The sequence below is a fragment of the Hyperoodon ampullatus genome, assembly GCF_949752795.1.
Source record: "Hyperoodon ampullatus genome assembly, chromosome: 14".
Taxonomy (NCBI): domain Eukaryota; kingdom Metazoa; phylum Chordata; class Mammalia; order Artiodactyla; family Ziphiidae; genus Hyperoodon; species Hyperoodon ampullatus.
The window spans coordinates 60,593,853-60,614,820 of NC_136927.1; the positions used below are offsets into that span (position 1 = coordinate 60,593,853).

The window sequence follows — 20,968 nt, forward strand, 5'->3', positions numbered from 1 at the left end:
AAATATATAAAAGGCATTCAAATTGGAAAGAAAAAAGTAAAACTCTCTTGTTTGTACATGACATGATTTTTTATGTAGCAGTTCTAAAGATTCCAACATTTAAAAGCATTAGAGCTAATAAATAAATTCAGCAAATTTTTGAGATATAAAGTCAACACACAAACATCAGTTGCTTTTCTACACACTAGTGACAAACAATCCAAAAAGGAACTTAAGCTAGCAATTTCATTTGTAATAGCTACAAAAAGTGTAAAATACTTAGGAGTAAATTTCACCATGGAAATGAAAGACTTGTGCATCAAAAAGTACAAAACATTGCTTAAAGAAAATAAAGAAGACATAAATAAATGAACAAAACATCCTGTTATTATAGATTGGGAGACAATATTGTTAAAATGTCAATATTACCTGAAGAAACTACAACATTCTATACAATCCCTATTAAAATCTCAAAGACATTTTTTTTCAGAACTAGAATACCCCATTCTAAACTTCATATGAAATCTCAAGGAACCTCAAATCAGCAAACAATCTTGAAAAAGAAGCACATAGTTTGTGGAGTCACATTTCCAGATTTAAAACCTTAATACAAAGCTACAATAATCAAAATAGTGTGGTACTCACATTAAGAAACATATATAGACCAATGGCAATGAATAGAGAACCTAGAAATAAACCCTCACATATATAGTCAAGTGATTTTTTTTTTTTTTTTTTTTTTTTGTGGTACGTGGGCTTCTCACTGTTGTGGCCTCTCCCGCTGTGGAGCACAGGCTCCGGAGACGCAGGCTCAGCGGCCATGACTCACGGGCCCAGCCGCTCCGTGGCATGTGGGACACTCCTGGACTGGGGCACGAACCCACGTACCCTGCATCGGCAAGCGGACTCTCAACCACTGCACCACCAGGGAAGCCCTGTGATCTTTTCTTAAATGTCTGCATTTTCAGCCATAAATTTCCCTTTAGGATTGCTTTCTGTGCATCTTGCACGTTTTGGTGTTATGTGTTTATGTTTTCATTTTTCTCCAGGCATTCTAATTTCCTTTGTGATTTCTTCTTTGACCTACTGATTTTTTAAGAGAAGGTTGTTTGATTTCTATGTATTTGTGAATATTTTATTTCCTCTTCTGTCATTGATCTAGTTTAATTTTACAAACTATTTGACCAGTGGGCTGCTTGAATAGCCCTTCTTCAGATTCTAATAAGTCGTCCTGTCATTCATCCTGTGTGACAATGACACATACATAGAGTTTTCTTATGGCAACTGGTTTTTGTAACTGTCAGGACAGATGTGTGTGGTAGACAGAAAATACCCCTTCAATATAGGAGGAGCAATCAAGATGGTAGACGAAGAAGATGTGAAGCTCAACTCCTGCCACAAATACATCAAAAATATATCTACATGTGGAATAATTCTCACAGAATATCTAATGAACACTGACAGAAGAACTTAGACTTCTGAAAGGGCAAGAAATTCTCCATGTAACTGGGTAGGGCAAAAGAAAAAATAATGAAAATGAGACAGGAATCTGGATGGGACCTGTACCCATTGGAGGGAGCTGTGAAAGAGGAAATGTTCTGCACCCTGGCAAGTCCCCTCACCAGTGGGGAGATCAGCTAGGACAGATGGGGAGCTTCAGAACCTCAGAAGAGAATGCAACAACTGTTTGCAGCAGCTAGAATGGAGAGAGACTGGTACAGGTGGTCAGTGCCACAGCCCTGCACTCCCCAGCCTGAGATGTTCTTCTGCCCATGCGGCAGGTGGCTGGGTGCTGAAGCTTGGGATTCAGAGATCAGACCCGGGGAAGGATTGGGGTGGTCTGCGTGGGAACAGCCTGAAGGGCCTGGAGCCTAGTTCAACCCCACCTGAGGGTGTATGCAGAGGAAGCCTGGGCCACCTTAGAGGCCAGGCACCATTGTTTGGGTGATGTGTGAGGGGAGGAGCAGGACATGCCATTGCAGCCTTTTTCCCCAGGCATGCTTTCAGGTGGCAGGACACTGCCTACACAAGCTCCAGGAGCTATTGTCAGTCACCACCACCAACCCTTTGCTTCAGGAACAGTCACGAGGAGCAGTTACAATATGCCACTGCTGCCCCCTGGGGCTACAGGAGTGGTTGAGAGCTGCCTCCACTCCCATCACATGCTCCAAGGCACGTGTGAGCCAACACTCCTGCCAAGAACCCCAGGACCAGGCACCAACCACTGCATCTGCATACCCCCTACCAAGGGGATAATGGCCAACACACACTGAGGAAAGAGTTGGCAGGCATCCATACTAAAAACAGCCCTCACATCAAAAATGTTAAACCCACACAAGCTACACAGGGACATTCCCACATGTAAATAGTCTTCCAAGACCACAGTAGATAATTTTTTCTCCTAAACTCACAGAATAAGAAAAATATAAGTAAAATGAAGAAGCAGAGGAGCCAATCCCAGTTAAAAGACCAAGAGAATTCCCCTGAAAGAATAAACAATGAAACAGAGCTCTTTAGTCTAATAGACACAGATTTCAAAAAGGAGATAATGAAAATACTGATGGAATTAAGAAAGGGTATCAACAGAAATGCAGAACACTGTAAAAAGGAACTAGAAACTAGGAAGAGGAACCAAGAAAAAATAGAAAACTCATTTGCTGAGACGAAGAGTGAACTAAAGGCAATGAATAGCAGAATGAATAATGCAGAAGAACAAATAGGTGACCTGGAAGATAAAATCATGGAAATCACCCAATCAGGACAGCAGACAGAAACCAAATAAAAAAAAATGAAAGCAATGTAAGAGACCTATGGGATAATATAAAACTTGCCAATCTACACAAAATAGGGATTCCAGAAAGGAAAGAAAGAGAAAAGGGGATCAAAAATGTATTTGAAGAAATTATGGCTGAAGACTTCCCACACCTAAAGAAGGAAACAGATATCCAGGTACAGGAAGCACAGAGGGTGTCAAACAAGGTAAGCCCAAAGAGACCTACACTAAGATGTATTCTAATAAAAAATGGCAAAAGTTGATAAAGAGTGCATTCTAAAAGCAGCAAGAGAAAAACAGAGTTAATTACAAGGGAACCCCTATAAGGCTGTCAGCAGATTTCTCTACAGACACTTTGCAAGCCAGAAGGAAGTGGCAAGATATATTCAAAGCCCTGAAAAGGAAAAATCTGCAACCTAGAATACTCTACCCAACAAGATTATCATTTAGAATAGAAGGAGAGATAAAGAATTTCTCAGACAAGCAAAGCTAAAAGAAAACAGCAATACTAAACCTATTCTAAAGGAAATATTGAAAGGTCTTCTCTAGAAAAGAAGTAAGAATATACAGGAAAGACAAAATCACAGTTGGAAAGCAAATCACTTAAATAAGCTAGTATGCAGATTTTAAAAATCAAAAAAATTCTGTGAAAGTGATGATAACCACAATGAACAGCAAAAGGATGAACATGAAGCTGTAAAAGAGGACATCAGAATCATACTGATAAAATGTGGGGGAGGAGAGAAAGAAAATGTACATTTGTTTTCATTTCCTAGTATGTGTTTGAGCCTCTATGACTACCAGTCTAAGGCAAGTAGATATAGATGGGGTTAATATACTTGAAAAACAAGTAACCACAAATCAAAAACATACAGTAGACTCACAAAAACCAGAAAGAAGAGAAATAAGTATAATACAAAAGAAAATCATCAAACCACAAAAAGAAAATGAAAGGGACAAAGAAGACATACAAAATCAATGGGAAAACAGGCTTAAAATGGCAATAAATACATAACTATCAATAATTACATTAAATATCAATGGAATGAAAGCTCCAATCAAAAGGCACAGAGTGACAGATTGGATAAAAAAACAAGAGCCTACAATATGCTGCCTACAGGAGACCCAGTTTAGGGCAAAAGACACACATAGATTGAAAGTAATGGGATGGAAAAAGATATTTCTCGCAAACAGAAATGGGAAGAAAGTGGGGGTCACAATACTCATATCAGACAAAATAGACTTTAAAACAAAGGCCCTATACATACGTTCCCATATCTATAGGGCCTTTGTTTTAAAGTCTATTTTGTCTGATATGAGTTGTGACCCCCACTTTCTTCCCATTTCTGTTTACATGAAATATCTTTTTCGATCCCCTTACTTAAGTTGTGTGACAGCCACACATTAGAATACAGCAAGATTGAATAAATTACTACTATATGGAACAAAGTGAGTGAATCTCACAAATGTAATGTTGAGGAAAACAATGCAAACTGCTTGATTCCATTTTACACAAAGTTCAAAAAGAGGTATAACCAACCTATGGTGTTAGAAGTCATGACAGCAGTAAGTTTCAGAAAGAAGAAAGAGAGGATTCACTGGGAGGAGACACGAGGAATGCTTCTGGGGTCCTGGGAACATTCTACTTCTTGACCTAAGTGGTGACTACGTGGGTATGCTCACTTTATGATAACACACAATATGCTCATGACTTATGCATGTATATGTATTTGTGTATTTATGTGATTTGTATGCATATAATGCTTCCCTTTTAAAGCCTTCTTTAGAAAAAGATAATGTATGTAAAGCACTAAATATAGTGATTGACACGTATTAGGCTTTTGATATTAGCTATAATGAATAAAATGATGGAAGCTCAAAAAAAAAAAGGCCCTAAAGATAAAGAAGGACATTATATAATGATAAAAGGCTCAACATAAGAAGAGGATTTTACACTAGTCAACATATATGCACATAATATAGGAGCAGCCAAATACATAAAACAAATACTAACAGAAATAAAGGGAGAAATTGACAGGAATACAACAATTAGACTTTAACACCCCACTCACATCAATGGACAGATCTTCTAGACAGAATGTCCTAAATGATACAATAGAACAGTTAGACTTCATTGATATTTTCAGGACTTTACATTTAAAAAAAAACAGACTACACATTCTTTTCAAGTGCACATGAAACATTCTTTAGGAATGATCACATATTGGGACACAGAACAGACCTCAATGAATTTAAGAGTATAGAAATTATCTCAAACATCTTTTCTGAACACAACTAAAATGAACTGCAGAAAAATAAATGAGGAAATAGATTACATGGAGACCAAATAACATGCTACTATAAAACCAATGGGTCGACGCTGAAATCAAAGAGGAAATTTAAAAAAATACCTTGAGACAAATGACAATGAAAACACAACAATACAAAATCTATGGGATGCAACAAGTGCAGTCCTCAGAGGGAAGTTCATAGCAATACAGTTCATAGCCTTCATCAAAAAAACAAAAAAATCCTCAAATAAACAACATAGTCTACCACTTAAAAGAATTAGAGAAAAAGAACAGACAAAATGTAAAACCAGCAGAAAGGAGGAAATAATAAATATCAGAGAGGAAATAAAATAGAGATTAAAAAAACAGTAGAAAAAATCAATAAAACCAAGAATTGGTTCTTTGAAAGGGTAACAAGATTGACAAACCTTTGGCCAGGCTCACCAAGAAGAAAAGAGAGAGATCCTGAATAAACAAAATAAGAAATGAAAAAGAAGACATTACATCTGATACTGCAGAAATACAAAAAAAACATAAGGGAATACTATGAACAATTATATGCCAACAAATTTGACAACATAGAAGACATGGACAAGTTTCTAGAAACATACAGCCCACTAGTAATGAATCAAGAAGAAATAGATAATTTGAACAGACAGATCATGAGAGGTGAAGTAGAATCTGTAATAAAAAACTTCCTACAAACAAAAGTCCAGGACCAGATGGCTTTACAGGTGAACTCTACCAAACATACATAGAAGAACTTATACTGATCCTTCTCAAACTCCTCCAAAAAGTTGAAGAGGAGGGAACACTCCCAAAGACATTCTATGAAGCCACAATTACCCTGATATCACAACCACACAAAGACACCACCAGAAAAGAAAATTACAAGCCAATATCTTTGATGAATATAGATGCAAAAATTCTCAACAAAACATTAGCAAACCAAATGCAACAACACATAAACAAGATCATACACCACAGACTATTTGGATTCATCCCAAGTTCACAAGGATGTTTCGACATACAGAAATAAATCAATATGATACACCCCAGAAACAATACCACATGATCATCTCAATAGATGCAGAAAAAACGTTTCACAAAATTCAACATCAATTCATGATAAAAACTCTTGCTAAAGTGAGTATACAGGGAACAAAACTATTTATGACAAATGCACAGCTAAAATAATACTCAATGGTGAAAATCTGAAAGACTTTCCACTAAAATCTGGAAAAAGATAAGGATGCCCACTCTCACCTCTTCTATTCAACATAGTACTGGAAGTCCCAGCTACAGAAATCAGAGAAGAAAAAGAAATAAAAGTATCTAAATTGGAAGGGAAGAGGTAAAATTGTCATTATATGCAGATAACATGATACTATATATAGAAAATCCTAAAGACTCCACACAAAAACTACTAGAACTGATCAACAAATGCCACAAGGTAGCAGGATACAAGATTAATATAGAGAAATTGGTTAAATTTCTTTACACTCACAATGTAATATCAGGAAGGGAATGTAAAAAAAAAACCCAATACCTTTAAAACTCACACCCCCAAAAATAAAATACTTAGGAATAATCCTGACTAAGGAGGTGAAAAATTTATACACTGAGAACTATAAAACATTAATAAAGGAAATTGAAGATTATTTAAAGAAAAGGAAAGATATCCCATGCTTTTGGATTGGAAGAATTAATATTGTTAAAATGGCCATACTACCCAAAGCAATCTACAGATTTATTTCAATCCCTATCAAATTACCCATGACATTTTCCCCAGAACTAGAACAAATACTCCTAAAATTTATGTGGAACCACAAAAGACTCAGAATTGCCAAAGCACTCCTGAAGAAAAAGAACAAAGCAGGAAGCATAACCCTCCCAGACTTCAGACAATACTACAAAGCTACAGTATTGGCAAAACAACATGGTATTGGCACAAAAACAGACATATGGATCAATGGAACAGAATAGAGAGTGCAGAAATAAACCCACACACTTACAGTCAATTAATCTTTGACAAAAGAAGCAAGAATATATAATGGGAAAAAGACGGTCTCTTCAGCAAGTGGTGTTGGGAAAGTTGGACAGCTGCATGTAAATCGATGAAATTAGAACATACCCTTTCACCATACAAAAAAATAAACTCAAAATGTCTTAAAGACTTAAACATAAGTCATGATGCCATAAAACTCCTAGAAGAGATCATAGACAAAACATTTTTTGACATAAATTGTACCAAAGTTTTCTTAGGTCAGTCTCCCAAGGCAATAGAAATAAAAACAAACAATGGGACCTAATCAAATTTACAAGCTTTTGCATAGCAAAAGAAACCATAAACAAAACAAAAAGACAACCTACTGAATGGGAGAAAATATTCACAATGATTTGACCAACAAGGGCTTGCTTTCCAAAATATACAAACAGCTCATACAACTCAACAACATTTCTCCAAAGAATAAATACAAATGGCCAATAGGCACATGAAAAGATGCTTACTAATTATTAGAGAAATGCAAATCAAAACTAAAATTAGGTACCACCTCACATCAGTCAGAATGGTCATCCTTAAAAGCTCTACAAATAACAAATGCTGGAGAGGATGTGGAGAAAAGAGAACTCTCCTATACTGCTGGCAGGAATGTAAGTTGGTACAGCCACTATGGAAAACAATATGGAGGTTCCTCAGAAAAATAAAAATAGAATTACCATATGATCCAGTGATCCCACTCATGGGCATATATCCAGACAAAACTCTTATCCAAAAAGATACATGCACCCCTATGTTCATAGCAGCACTATTCACAATAACTAAGACATAGGAACAACCTAAAAGTCCATCGACAGATGAATGGATAAAGAAGATGTGGTACATATATACAATAGAATACTATTCAGCCATAAAAAAGAATGAAATAATGTCATTTGCAGCAACATGGACACAACTAGAGATTATCATACTAAGTGAAGTAAGTCAGAAAGAGAAAAGAGAAACACCATATGATATTTATATGTGGAATCTAAAAGATGACACAGGGAATTCTCTGGCGGTCCAGTGGTTAGGACTCCACACTTCCACTGCAGGGGGCCTGGGTTCGATCTCTGGTCGGGGAACAAGGATCCCGCAAGCTACGCCACATGGACCCCCCACCAAAAAAAAGATGAGACAAATGAACCTAACCACAAAACAGAAACAGACTCATGGACATAGAGAACAAACTTGTGGTTGCCAAGGGGGAGAGGGTAGGGGTAATGTAATCTATCATATATGGAATGGGTAAACAACAAGGTCTTACTATATAGCACAGAGAACTATATTCAGTATGCTATGATAAGCCATAATGGAAAAGAACATATTAAAAAAAGAATGTATATATGTATATACAAGAATATATATATGTATAAATGAGTCAATTTTTGTACAGCAGAAATTACCAAAACATTGTAAATCAACAATATTTCAGTATAAAAAAGATATAAATCAAGTAAAAAGAAAAAAAGAAAGTAGCCCCCTCAAAGAGATCCTATACTCACCTATGAATATTTTACTTTACTTGGAAGAAGAGATTTTGTAAAAGTGATTAAGTTAAGACCCTTGCTATGGGGAGAATATCCTAGATTATCAGTGTGGGTTCAATATAATCTTATAAGAATGAGGCAGGAAAGCCAAAGTTAGAGAAGTACAAGTGACAATGGAAGCAACATTAGAGTCATAAGAAGATGGAAACCATGAGAAAAGGAGTGTAGACAGTCTCAAAAATTTGGAGAGACAATGATCAGAGCCTCCAGAAGAAATGTAGCCCAACTAACTCCTTGATTTTAGTCCAGTAATACCATTTCTGGTCCTTTGACATCCAGAATTATAATAAAACTGTCACTTCAAGCCACTAATTTTTTGATAATTTATTATAGCAGCCTTAGGTAACTAATAAAACATGACTATGTCATTGGGAAAAAGTGCTAGGGACTTGAAACAATATTTTATTTTCTTCTTAAACTAAATGTTCATTGTGTTGGGAGCTCTGCACATCACTGCCACTCAAGTATCCAGGTTGTTGGAGCCAACCTCATCATGAGAATGTGGATCTCTTGGGAAGATGGAAGTTGGTCCATAAAGGCTCTTGCAGTTAAATGAATAACCTACGAAATATATCCATCACTTCTCCTCACAACTCAATGGTCTAAAGAAGCCATGTGGTCCCACCTAATGCAAAGGCCAGAAGTGCAGCACTCCAGGAGGCCACAAAGTGAACAGCCAGAAATATTTGGTGAAGTATGACACTTCCAAAGAGGGCTGAATTACTCAAACCCATTCTCTGCCACATCATTTAACCTCTCTGTGCCTCAATTCCTCTCTTCTATTAGGGTCTCACGTTATAGGTTCATTGTGCAGGTTGCATGCAATATACACACAATGGGCTGAGTTCAAGGCTAGCTCATGGTGCACTAAGTTAATGAAAACTGTTGTTGATAAATAATTGAGAAAACCTACAGGATCACATAAGGATGAATAAATAACTGGATTGTGTTTCCCTCCAGGAGTGGCAGGTGAGAACGAGGTGCAGGTGATTCAGCCTGAGAGGTCAGTTTCAGTTGCTGCAGGAGAGACGGCCACTCTGCACTGCGACGTGACCACCCTGCTCCCCGTGGGGCCCGTCAAGTGGTTCAGGGGCACGGAGCCAGGCCGAAAGTTAATCTACAATTTCAAAGGAGGCTCCTTCCCTCGAGTAACAATTGTTGGAGATACTACAAGGAGAGACAACATAGACTTTTCCATCCGCATCAATAACATCACCCCAGCAGACACCGGTATGTACTACTGTGTGAAGTTCCGGAGAGGAAGCCCTGACATCGAGGTTATATCTGGACCAGGCACTCATCTCACTGTGAGTGGTGAGTATGGCCTGGGTCTCCTTTGTCCCCCTGGTCTGTGACAACAAGTCAACAAGAATGCCCTCCACCCTTTGAGAAAAAAGAAAAAAAAAAGAATCAAGTGCAGCAGTGGGTGTTTATATCATGATCTGATTTCACTCCCTTTTACAGATCAGGGAAACTGAGGCCTGCAGAGGTTCTGCTACTTGCCAAAGGCCCCACAACTGGTAAAGCTGGGAAAAGTCTGGAACCCCAGTCTGCCTGGCTCCACAGCCCTTGCCTTTTCCATACCGTCTAACCCTTTGGTTCCAGGGATGAGGGAACTGAAAGTCTGAGCGACTTGCCCCGTCACAGCCCAGGTATCACCTCCTGCCTCCAGAGAGTGCTCCCCTCAATGTGGCTGAGTCTTCTCTTTATTCAGCACCTATTGAGCACCTACTGTGTGCCAGGCCTTGCTCCAGATGTTGTGGAAGCAGCAGTGAACAAAGCAGACAAGACTCTTCTCCCATAAAACTTATGTTGTCTCCCCTTCCAAAGAGAAGTCTATCCAGGACAGGGTTTCTTTATTTCCTCTTCAGAAACATCACACTGAGAAGAAATTCCTAGAGGCATAGGTTCAGTGTTTACTCTGATGGCCCGGGCTAGAGGAGATGCCCAGAGGTTGGGTGTTTCCTGGGGGTCTGTTGGGAAAACCCTCCTGTGATTCAGGGACCGACTCACACAGTCACTGAAGGCTCCCAGCAGAGCTGGGTCATCTCAGAATGTCCCTCCCCAGGAAAGAGGTTCCCCATGTGTGTGACTTAGGGGCTGCCCCATTGAGGCAGCAAAGGCACTCATTAAGAGTTTTCTGACAAAGACCCTGGATCCTCTTCCTAACTCCTGAATCCTGGACTGTGACACAGGAGGGACCTTTTGACACTGTCTGCCCAACCCTCCATGTACAGATGGTGGCCTGAGGCCAAGAGGTGACTGGAACCCAGACCACAGTCCCATGGTCAGTGGGTGAGGGTATCCTTCCAGAACCCAATCTGATTCCAGGCCAGGCTCTTTCCTGTACCAGCATTGGAACTGGTTTCATGGAAGAGCCTGGTACATGGAAGTTGAAGAATAAAAGCTCCTTGAATTAACCATTGAACATTATGTTTTCATTGCTTTCCCATAGTTTCAGAAGGATCCTCGCATTCAGGCCCTAAGTCCTGAGGCGACTGGAAACTTCTCCCTACTTTCAGCCACATGTTCCCAAATCCATCGTTCCATATCAGCACCTAGAGCTGCGCATTGTTTCAATAGCTACTTAACATTCAGGGTATGGAGACAATCGTTTACATTTTACAGTCTCCTATTGACGGGTACTAAGGTGTTCCTAACCTCAGGCTATCGAAACAGCACTGCAGTGGATAACCTTTCCATGTGCCACTCTCCTCAAAGGGGAAATACTCACTGGAAGTAGCATTGCTAGATCAGAGAGTATGTGTATTTTAATTTGTGTGATTATATTGCCAACTTTCCCTCCTAGTCATGGTAGCAAATGAATCTTCCCAGAGCTCCAGGCATTAGCAGGGAAGGTGGCTTTATCCTGATTTTGCCGATATTACTAAACTTCCCAGTTTGTTGGTTCCTTGCTCAGCCAATCACAGCTAATAAGTGGTTCCACTGCCACTCAGATCTGCTGCCTCCCAGGAGGCTGCTCATCCTCTTCCCCAGGCCGCCTGCTCAGAGGATCCCCTGGATGAGAAGGGAAGGGCGGGGAGGGGAGCAGCAGCCTGTCAGATTCTGAATCTTCCTCATGGCATTTACTCCTTATAACCAGTGCTCTGAGCGTAGGGCCGTCTGTTGTCCCTTTTACGTATGAGAACACTGAGGCTCAGAGACAGGACCTGATTTGTGAGCAGGTAGGGGAGCCAAGATTGAACCCAAGTACCTAGACTCACGACCCTGCTCTCTGCACACCCCACTGTGCTTGTCAAAGTGTGGAGAAAACTCCAGGCCTGTCCTCTTAAAACCTTGTATTGTTCTGTTCTTTAGCAATAAGCATTTTAAAAAGTCCTGTATGGAAGGCAAGTCTAGCTTTACCACAGATCAGACAGATACTACAGTGTCTCATGATGTGCTGAACGTTCGTAAAATGCAGGGCTCAGCACACTTAAAAGCATCAGGAGTTTTTCTCTCCGTTGTTGCGATCTTGCTCCTTCACTAGGCCTCATGGGGGAGCAGCTCTGGGAAGGGTAGAATGGACAGAGCAAAGAGGGGCCAGTGCAATCCCAGCAGCACCATGCACGCCCATTCCTGGCTCAGCAGACTGAGGATGGGGAGGGGGAGGTGTTCCCTAGAGGGTGCTGGGGGCCCCGTGTGAGCAAGAGTTCATATCCTAGACTCAGGTGTCAGGATCCCATGTCTTCCCATGTTGCTACAGGGTCCCCAGGCTGGGCACTCAGAAGCCACTCCTCCCTGTAGTTGCTTGAAGTCAAGAATCTCACAGGGAAAAGGGGAGGGTGGTGGTCAGTGGGGGGACTTGTGAAGGTGGGGCGCTTCCTCTTCTGATAGACATGAAAGCTTGGAGGCGACAGGAAATACTTCTGGGACACAGTGGGCGGGTGAGGAGACAGTCCCTTCATTTCTCTCAGCCTCAGTTTTCTCATCTGTAAAATGGTGATCATCATGGTCTCCTTTCAGGAGAGTTGGAAGGATTTGAGGTGCTCTGTCTAAATCACCAGCACAGAGTAGGGACACCCCAAATCGAGGTGTTATTTCAAGGCGGTGAGCCAGTTCCCTGTGCTGGGTCCCATGTCCTCATGTGTAGAAAGAGGATAATCACACAGCCTTTGCATTATGTCCTGAGGGTACAACGACCTGGTGACAGGACAGCCCCTCAGGGAGCGATGGTGCTGGCCTCCCAGACTGTGTGATCTTGGCAAGTCTCAGTTCCGTCTAGTCTTCAGTTTCCCCGTCTGTAAAATGGTGGTAATCACGCTGCCTTTCAGGGGTCTGTGATGACTCGAGAGCATCTGGGAGGCCCTGGATGGGGTGGACTGGGTATCACTGAGCTCAGTGCACAGCGGTTGAGAGCCTGGGCAGAGCCCCCCTGCCTGGGCCTCCATCCCAGCTCTGCCCCGTCCCAACTCTGGGACCTCTGACGAGTCCCTCCCTACACTGGGGCTTGGTGTCCTCATCCGTCAGTGACAGCCCTGCCCTCACAGAGCATCTGCAGGAACTGAATGAGGGACGCATGTCAAGAGCTTAGAGCAGATCCTGGCATATGGTACGTGTTCCACCAACGTGAGCTCTGATGTGCTGGAGCCAGAGGACCTCGGATGGGGTCGCTTTCTCTACAGGACTAAGTACAACTGGGGTTGTGATGGAGCTGGGTTCCTTTTGACCTTGGCTGCTTATTAGAATCACCTGGGAGATGGTAAAAGATCCCTAGACCCTGGTTCCACCCTAGAAATTCTGATTTAATTGGTCAGACGTGGGCCTGGGCAGCTGAGTGTTTTCACTCCTGCAGAGGATGCTGGTGCCCAGCCAGGGCAGAGGAGCCCTGAGTCACGTGTTCTCTGAGGTCAGAGGGAAGGCTGTGGTTTTTCCAGGACAGAGGTGGGTCACCCGTGGTACCTGGGTTGTAAGAACAGTTCTCCTGGGTGTGAGTGCTTCAGGATAGCCCATGACAGTGACAGCTCTTAGGATGCCCAAGAAAGTCATTTGGAGTCGATTGGCATGCACACACCCCACCTCCAACAGAGCTCACCTGGGCTGAGAGGTGCGTCCTCCCAACTCAGACCACCCTGTTCAGACCCGAGCTTCATCACTGGGGAAACCTTCCCATCTTTACACACGTGTGTGTGTAAACAGGCTCTGGAATGCCTGCAAATGCTCCCTGCTCAGCCTGGAGACCTCCTGCCTCAACACACCACAGTGACACTGACAAAATCCGTTCTTCCTCCTTTCAAAATGCTTACAGCTTCTGTAAAGAGCTGATCTGCAGGAAAACGCCTGTGATCTCTTGTGTGTTTTGAAAACCAATTCCCCAAACTTGTTTCTTGAGGGAATTTTTTTTAAAAATGGGAACAGATTTATAATTTGGTGTTTCTACTAGTTTTTTCATGTGGATTTTTGCATGACAGCTGCATGGAGCACGATTTGAGACTCTTCTTGGTGTTTCTGTTGTGCTTTTGTTTTGCCTTCTTACTGCCAAAAAAATAAATAGGTAGTTTTAGAACTAGAATGGCCAGATCTTAGGATAACAATCATGGGTGTTATTCATTCTTTTTAAATTATGGGTGTTATTGATTAAGCACCTACTATATGTCCATTTCTTCCAGGTTGTCCATTTTATTGGCATTGACTTGCTTGTAGTAGTCTCTTAGGATGCTTTTTATTTCTGCAGTGTCTGTTGTAACTTCCCCTTTTTCATTTCTAATTTTATTGATTTGAGTCCTCTCCCTCTTTTTCTTGATGAGTCTGGCTAATGGTTTATCAATTTTGTTTATCTTCTCAAAGAACCAGCTTTTAGTTTGATTGATCTTTGCTATCATTTTCTTTGTTTCTATTTCATTTATTTTCTGCTCTGATCTTTATGATTTCTTTCCTTTTGCTAACTTTGGGCTTTGTTTGTTCTTCTTTCTCTAGTTCCCTTACGTTTAAGGTTAGATTATTTATTTGAGATTTTTCTTGTTTCTTCAGGTAGGCTTGTATAGCTATAAACTTCGCTCTTAGAGGTGCTTTTGCTACCTCCCACAGGTTTTGGATCGCCGTGTTTTCATTGTCATTTGTCTCTAGGTACTTTTTGATTTCCTCTTTGATTTCTTCAGTGATCTCTTGGTTACTTAGTAAGGTATTGTTTAGCCTCCATGTTTTTGTGTTTTTTATGCATTTTCCCCTGTAATTTTACATATATCCTGGCTCATCTTACCAGGTGGTGCTTGTATCTACTTTGTCCAGAAACAGACACTGAGGATCAAGGATAAAGAACAGTGACACTAAAATCGATGTGTCCTGCATGCAGTGAGATGAGCTCTGACCTTTCCTCGCTGGGTGCCCTTGACCAGCTTCGTCCCCCCTGAGCCTCATGCCATATATGGAGTCACTCTTGGGTCTCCCTCACAGGGCTGGTGAGGGGATTAAAAAGCTGAGGGTGATAGAAAGATCAGGCCATCTTTAGGCTCTGAAGAAACTCTGGACAAGTGGTAACTGATCAGAGTATCTTGTCCCTTTAGGGGTGTCCAGGATGCTGGTGTTTATACAATTTGACATATTAAGGTAACTCCTTGCTATGTCCTCAAACGTTTGATGAGTTTTAGGAAGCAAGTTAAGTATCTACAAATGCAAATATTTGTCATGTTTGCTGTCTGCCAACTTTTACAGGAGGTGTTGAGTAACAATGAACAGTTGGGAGACACCCTACAGGAACCTCCTAAAGAGAGAAACCACCCTCACATTTGATTGACCGATTTGTGTGCTTCTGGGTGCTTTATAGGCCTGTGCCTGTGTCTCTACAGATTTAATAACAATTAAGAAATTAACCACCACTGCTTTCTCAGCGCTCAGTGATCTTTCTTCTCAACCCAAAACTGAACCAAGAGAAGAACCCAGACTCAGAAAAACATCCATTTGCCCCCTTCCTGTGAAATTCAGGGATTGATACATTAGCCTTACTGAAATATTCATGGAAAGAATGAAAACTATGCAGTAAATTCATAAACACCTGAAGGCACAGCTCTGGGTATAAATACAGTCTGGGTTAAAGATGGATCTGTGTTTGTTGGTTTTGTGAATAATCTTGTGATTTACTCATAGCAAATTTGCTCCCACTGCCTGATTTGACCCTCACTGTAGCCCGGGAAGGGTAATGCCTGCTGTCCCCTTTCACAGACGAGGAGCTGGGAGGTGCCATGGCCACACCTCTCGTTGGATGGCCAGCCTGGTTCAGCTTCCATGTGGTCCCGCTATGACCCCGCTTCCCCTGCATTTACTTCTGTAAACACTTCTCAGAACTTACCTAAGTTTTCCAGGGGGAGCCCAGCTAGGAACAGTTAATAGGAGAGTAAGACCAATCAGTACTTTTGTTCCTTTGCCCAAACTGGTGGGAAATCACCTAGCAGAAGTAAAAAGGTGGACTTTGAACTCAGGCCTGGAATTCCATGTCAGCCCTGCCCCTGACTCAGAGCCACCTCTGGGAACCTGTGTGTCTCCTCTGTCAGATGAGGATGATGACACTGCCCTCCCAGAACTATGTGAAGAATTAAAAAAATAATATGTGTGGTGGTTCTTAACTGTGTCACATTTTTATCATTAGTGATGATAATTACAATCATGTTCATCATTTATAAATCTTCCTTTTGTAGCCAAACCCTCTCCTCCTGTGGTATCAGGCCCCGCAGTGAGGGTCACACCTGAGCACACAGTGAGCTTCACCTGCAAATCCCACGGGTTCTCTCCCAGAAACATCTCCCTGAAATGGTTCAAAAATGGCAATGAGCTCTCAGCCTCCCAGACCAACGTGGAACCAGAGGGAAACAACGTTTCCTACAGCATCTCCAGCACAGCCAAAGTGTTGCTGGCCCTGGGGGATGTTCGCTCCCAGGTCATCTGCGAGGTGACCCACATCACCCTGCAGGGAGACCCTCCTCTTCGTGGGACAGCCAACTTGTCTGAGATCATCCGAGGTAGAAGCCCCTCACACCAGCCTAAGCCCGCACCTGCCCTCAAGGCCCCAGCCTGTTCCTCCTCCCTGCCTTTTGCTCCAGGCCTCAAATTGCCTGGAATCTACTTCCTGACAGTCCTGCCCCATCACCAGGCTCCTAGATGAGCTGGTCACTAACTACTGTTTTAACGGTAGCTGCCAGGTGGACACCCCTCATGTGCCAAGCACTCTGCTAAGTAGTTTCCTTTACTTTATCAATTGTTTCTCCAACTACAGGCCCCTATGTGCTTGGTGATTTCGTATATTTTGCTGCAGTTATTATATTCCATCTGCATGCCAGGGGCTGTGCTTGTAGATGACACACATTATTAACCTAATAGGAACTCAGTCCTTGAGCACCTACTGTGTGCCCTGCAGTGTGCTTATGATTTCATTTATATGCAAAGAGACCCTCGGTGTTTGAGCACCTGCTGCATGCCTGGCTCTGTCCTCTGGTGACTCCCTTGCTGTGCTGGAAGCTGTTATCCAGCCCCTCTCCTGTTACCTGTTGGTTCCATAAGGTCAGCGCTTCTGCCTGTGCTGTTTCAGTTCTGCCTACCTTGACGATTACCCAGCACCCCATGGCGGGGAACCAGGTGAATGTCACCTGCCAGGTGAACAAGTTCTACCCCCAGCGCCTACAGCTGACCTGGTTGGAGAACGGAAATGTGTCCCGAATAGACATGGCTTCGACCCTCCTAGAGAACAAGGACGGGACCTTTAACCAGACAAGCTGGCTCGTGGTGAACTCCTCTGCCCACAGGGAGGTTGTGCTGCTCACCTGCCAGGTGGAGCATGACGGACAGCCGGCGGTCACCAAAAGCCACACCCTGGAGGCCTCTGCTCCCCAGAAGAACCAGGATGCAGATGAACCTCTTGGTGAGGCCTCCACTCCAACTGACCCAGTTCTTTACCATTTTTATTTAATATTAAAGGTAGTAATTCATGCTTATTATAGAACACTCTAGAAGTCAATAGGTGTAAAACAGAATTTTAAAATAAGTTCCCTCCCCCAAATCCCACACCCCCAAGAGTGACCACTGGTAAGAGTTTGGCATATTCTTTATAGATCTCTTGACATAAGTATCCATGAAAGAAAGTAGGAAGGAGGGAGATCATCCTGTTCATAGAGTCCTGCCTCTCGCTCTCTTCAACTAACAGTAATTATGTTCCTCATTCCCTGTCCACCCACCCACCTCCCTCCTCCTTGTTCTTTCTAACCTCTGCTTAGTCTCTCTCCAGCCTAGACTTTTCCATCCATATCAGTAACATCACCCCAGTAGACACCTGCACCTAATACTCTGTGAAATTTTGGAAGGGTAGCCCTGAGGACATGAAGGTTGAGTCTGAATCTGGCACCCAGGTGACCATGAGTGCTCATTGCACAGGGCTCCTTTGTCCCCTGATTTGTGACAATGGACTACTAATGATCACAGTCGCTCACTGAACATTTTCTAAATTCAGATCTCAGTTCAGCTGTGATCTCTTTTCCTGCTTCAACAAACCAGAGAGTTTGGAGTTTAACAGAAGAGACTCAGAGAGAAATGGGGGATGGGGGATGTTGTTGAAGATTTGTTGCCTTTAGTTCAGATGATTGGGCTAAACTAATAAAGGTGAATCTGAGTGTCTGAGGACAGGAAGCACCAGCCTGTATAACAGATATGTGCTAATTAAAGACAGGTTCCCACTCAGCTGAACCACCAGCCTGTATAACAGGTATGTGCTAATTAAAGACAGGTTCCCACTCAGCTGGGCATTTTCCCAAGGACAGTCCCCCTTTCTATGAATAAAACATGTCTTATAGGCTGTAATGTAACATCAAGAGAGGGTCGAGTCACATCCAGGAGTCTTTCCTCCAGAAGACCTTTCAAAGTCCCACGTTCCTTCCAACATGCCTGTGGTGTTGTCCTCATCTTCTGGGTCAATGCTGGGTCACTGAGTGGCCATGTCCCTGCCTGCTGGAAGAATAAAGAGAGGAAGAGGAGAACAAACAACTTCCCTTAAACAAGAGATATAGAGAAGTTGCATAATTGTGTTCACTTTAACTTACTCCTGTGTGCACAACCAGTTGTCAGTGGAGTCCACAATTGTGTGGTCATACGGTTAAGGACCTTGATTTTCTACAAAACTAATACCAGTGCACACTTAATATATAATCAATATTAATTCCCTAATATCATTTAAAATGGAGTATACAGGGGCTTCCCTGGTGGCGCAGTGGTTGAGAGTCCGCCTGCCGATGCAGGGGACAGGGGTTCATGCCCCGGTCCGGGAGGATCCCACATGCCGCGGAGCGGCTGGGCCTGTGAGCCATGGCCGCTGAGCCTGCGTGTCCGGAGCCTGTGCTCCGCAACGGGAGAGGCCACAACAGTGAGAGGCCCACGTAACGCAAAAAAAAAAAAAAAAAAAAAAAAAAAAAAAAAAAAAAAAATAAAATGGAGTATACATTCAAATTTTCCAAAATATATCTTATTGTTTTTGTGCACCAAAATTGTTTTTAATTCATCTGTAAGTTCTTGGCAAAAATTTTCCATGACTCCATCTGGACCTTGAAAATCTATTTTTTTATTTGAAAAAGAATTTGAATTGTTTAAGACTATTCAGATTATTCATTTCATATAGTGTGAGCTGTCGTAGGTTCTGCTTTTTGAGGTATTTGTTCCATTGTCTTTAAGTTGTCAAATTTCTGCCTGTATAGTTGTTCATAACATTCCCTAACTATCCTTTTGTTGTCTGAAGGATCTGTAGTGATGCCCTCTGTTTCATTCCTGATATTGGAAATGTGTCATTCATTTTTTCTTTGCATTTGTACTAGAAGTTTTTCAATTTTATTGATCTTTTAAAGGAACCCACTCTTTTTTTTTCTTATTAGTCATCAATTTTATACACATCAGTGTATACATGCCAATCCCAATCACACAGTTCATCACAACACCACCCCCAACCCCCCTCCGCTTTCTCCACTTGGTGTCCATACATTTGTTCTCTACATCTGTGTTTCAATTTCTGCCCTGAAAACAGGTTCATCTGTACCATTTTTCTAGGTTCCACACATATGCGTTAATATACGATATTTGTTTTTCTATTTCTGACTTACTTCACTCTGTATGACAGTCTCTAGATCCATCCACGTCTCAACAAATGACCCAATTTTGCTCCTTTTTATGGCTGAGTAATATTCCACTGTATATATGTACCACATCTTCTTTATCCATTTGTCTGTCAATGAGCATTTAGGTTGCTTCCATGACCTGGCTATTGCAAATAATGCTGCAATGAACATTGGGGTGCATGTGTCTTTTTGATTATGGTTTTCTCTGGGTATATGCCCAGTAGTGGGGTTGCTGGATCACATGGTAATTCTATTTTTAGTTTTGTAAAGAACCTCCATACTGTTCTCCATAGTGGCTGTATCAATTTACATTCCCACCAACAGTGCAAGAGGGTTCCCTTTCCTCCACATTTGTTGTTTGTAGATTTTCTAATGAAGCCCATTCTAACTGGTGTGAGGTGATACCTCATGGTAGTTTTGATTTGCATTTCTCTAATATAATTAGTGATGTTGAGCAGCTTTTCATGTGCTTCTTGGACATCTGTATGTCTTCTTTGGAGAAATGTCTCTTTAGGTCTTCTGTCTATTTTTGGATTGGGTCGTTTATTTTTCTAATATTGAGCTGCATGAGCTGTTTATATATTTTGGAGATTAATCCTTTGTCCGTTGATTCATTGGCAAATATTTTCTCCCATTCTGAGGGTTGTCTTTTCATCTTGTTTATGGTTTCCTTTGCTGTGCAAAAGCTTTTAAGTTTCATTAGGTCCGATTTGTTTATTTTTGTTTTTATTTCCATTACTCTAAGAGGTGGATCAAAAAAGATCTTACTGTGACTTATGTCAGAGTGTTCTTCCTATGTTTTCAGCCAAGAGTTTTATAGTGTCCAGTCTTACATTTAGGTCTCTAATCCATTTTGAGTTTATTTTTGTGTATGGTGTTAGGGAATGTTCTAATTTCATTCTTTTACATGTAGCTGTCCAGTTTTCCCAGAACCATTTATTGAAGAGACTGTCTTTTCTCCATTGTATATCCTTGCCTCCTTTGTCATAGATTAGTTGACCATAGGTGCATGGGTTTATCTCTGAGATTTCTATCTTGTTCCATTGCTCTATGTTTCTGTTTTTGTGCCAGTACCATATTGTCTTGATTACTGTAGCTTTGTAGTATAATCTGAAGTCAGGGAGTCTGATTCCTCCAGCTCTGTTTTTTTTCCCTCAAGACAGCTTTGGCTATTCTTGGTCTTTTGTGTCTCCATACAAAATTTAAGATTTTTTGTTCCAGTTCCATAAAAAATGCCATTGGTAATTTGATAG

At 41.6% G+C, this 20,968-nt stretch overlaps 1 protein-coding gene across 1 annotated transcript in view; it reads left to right on the plus strand.

Annotated features, from left to right (window-relative positions):
• Positions 1-20,968, plus strand: part of LOC307063094 (signal-regulatory protein beta-1-like) — a gene marked incomplete at both ends in the record, with an annotated part of 33,008 nt that overhangs the window by 6,561 nt on the left and 5,479 nt on the right. Inside the window, 3 exons of the mRNA XM_079719075.1 lie at positions 9,595-9,948; positions 16,266-16,586; positions 17,153-17,482. Coding sequence (XP_079575201.1) covers positions 9,595-9,948; positions 16,266-16,586; positions 17,153-17,482 — 1,005 coding nt within the window. The remainder of the gene's footprint in view (positions 1-9,594; positions 9,949-16,265; positions 16,587-17,152; positions 17,483-20,968) is intronic.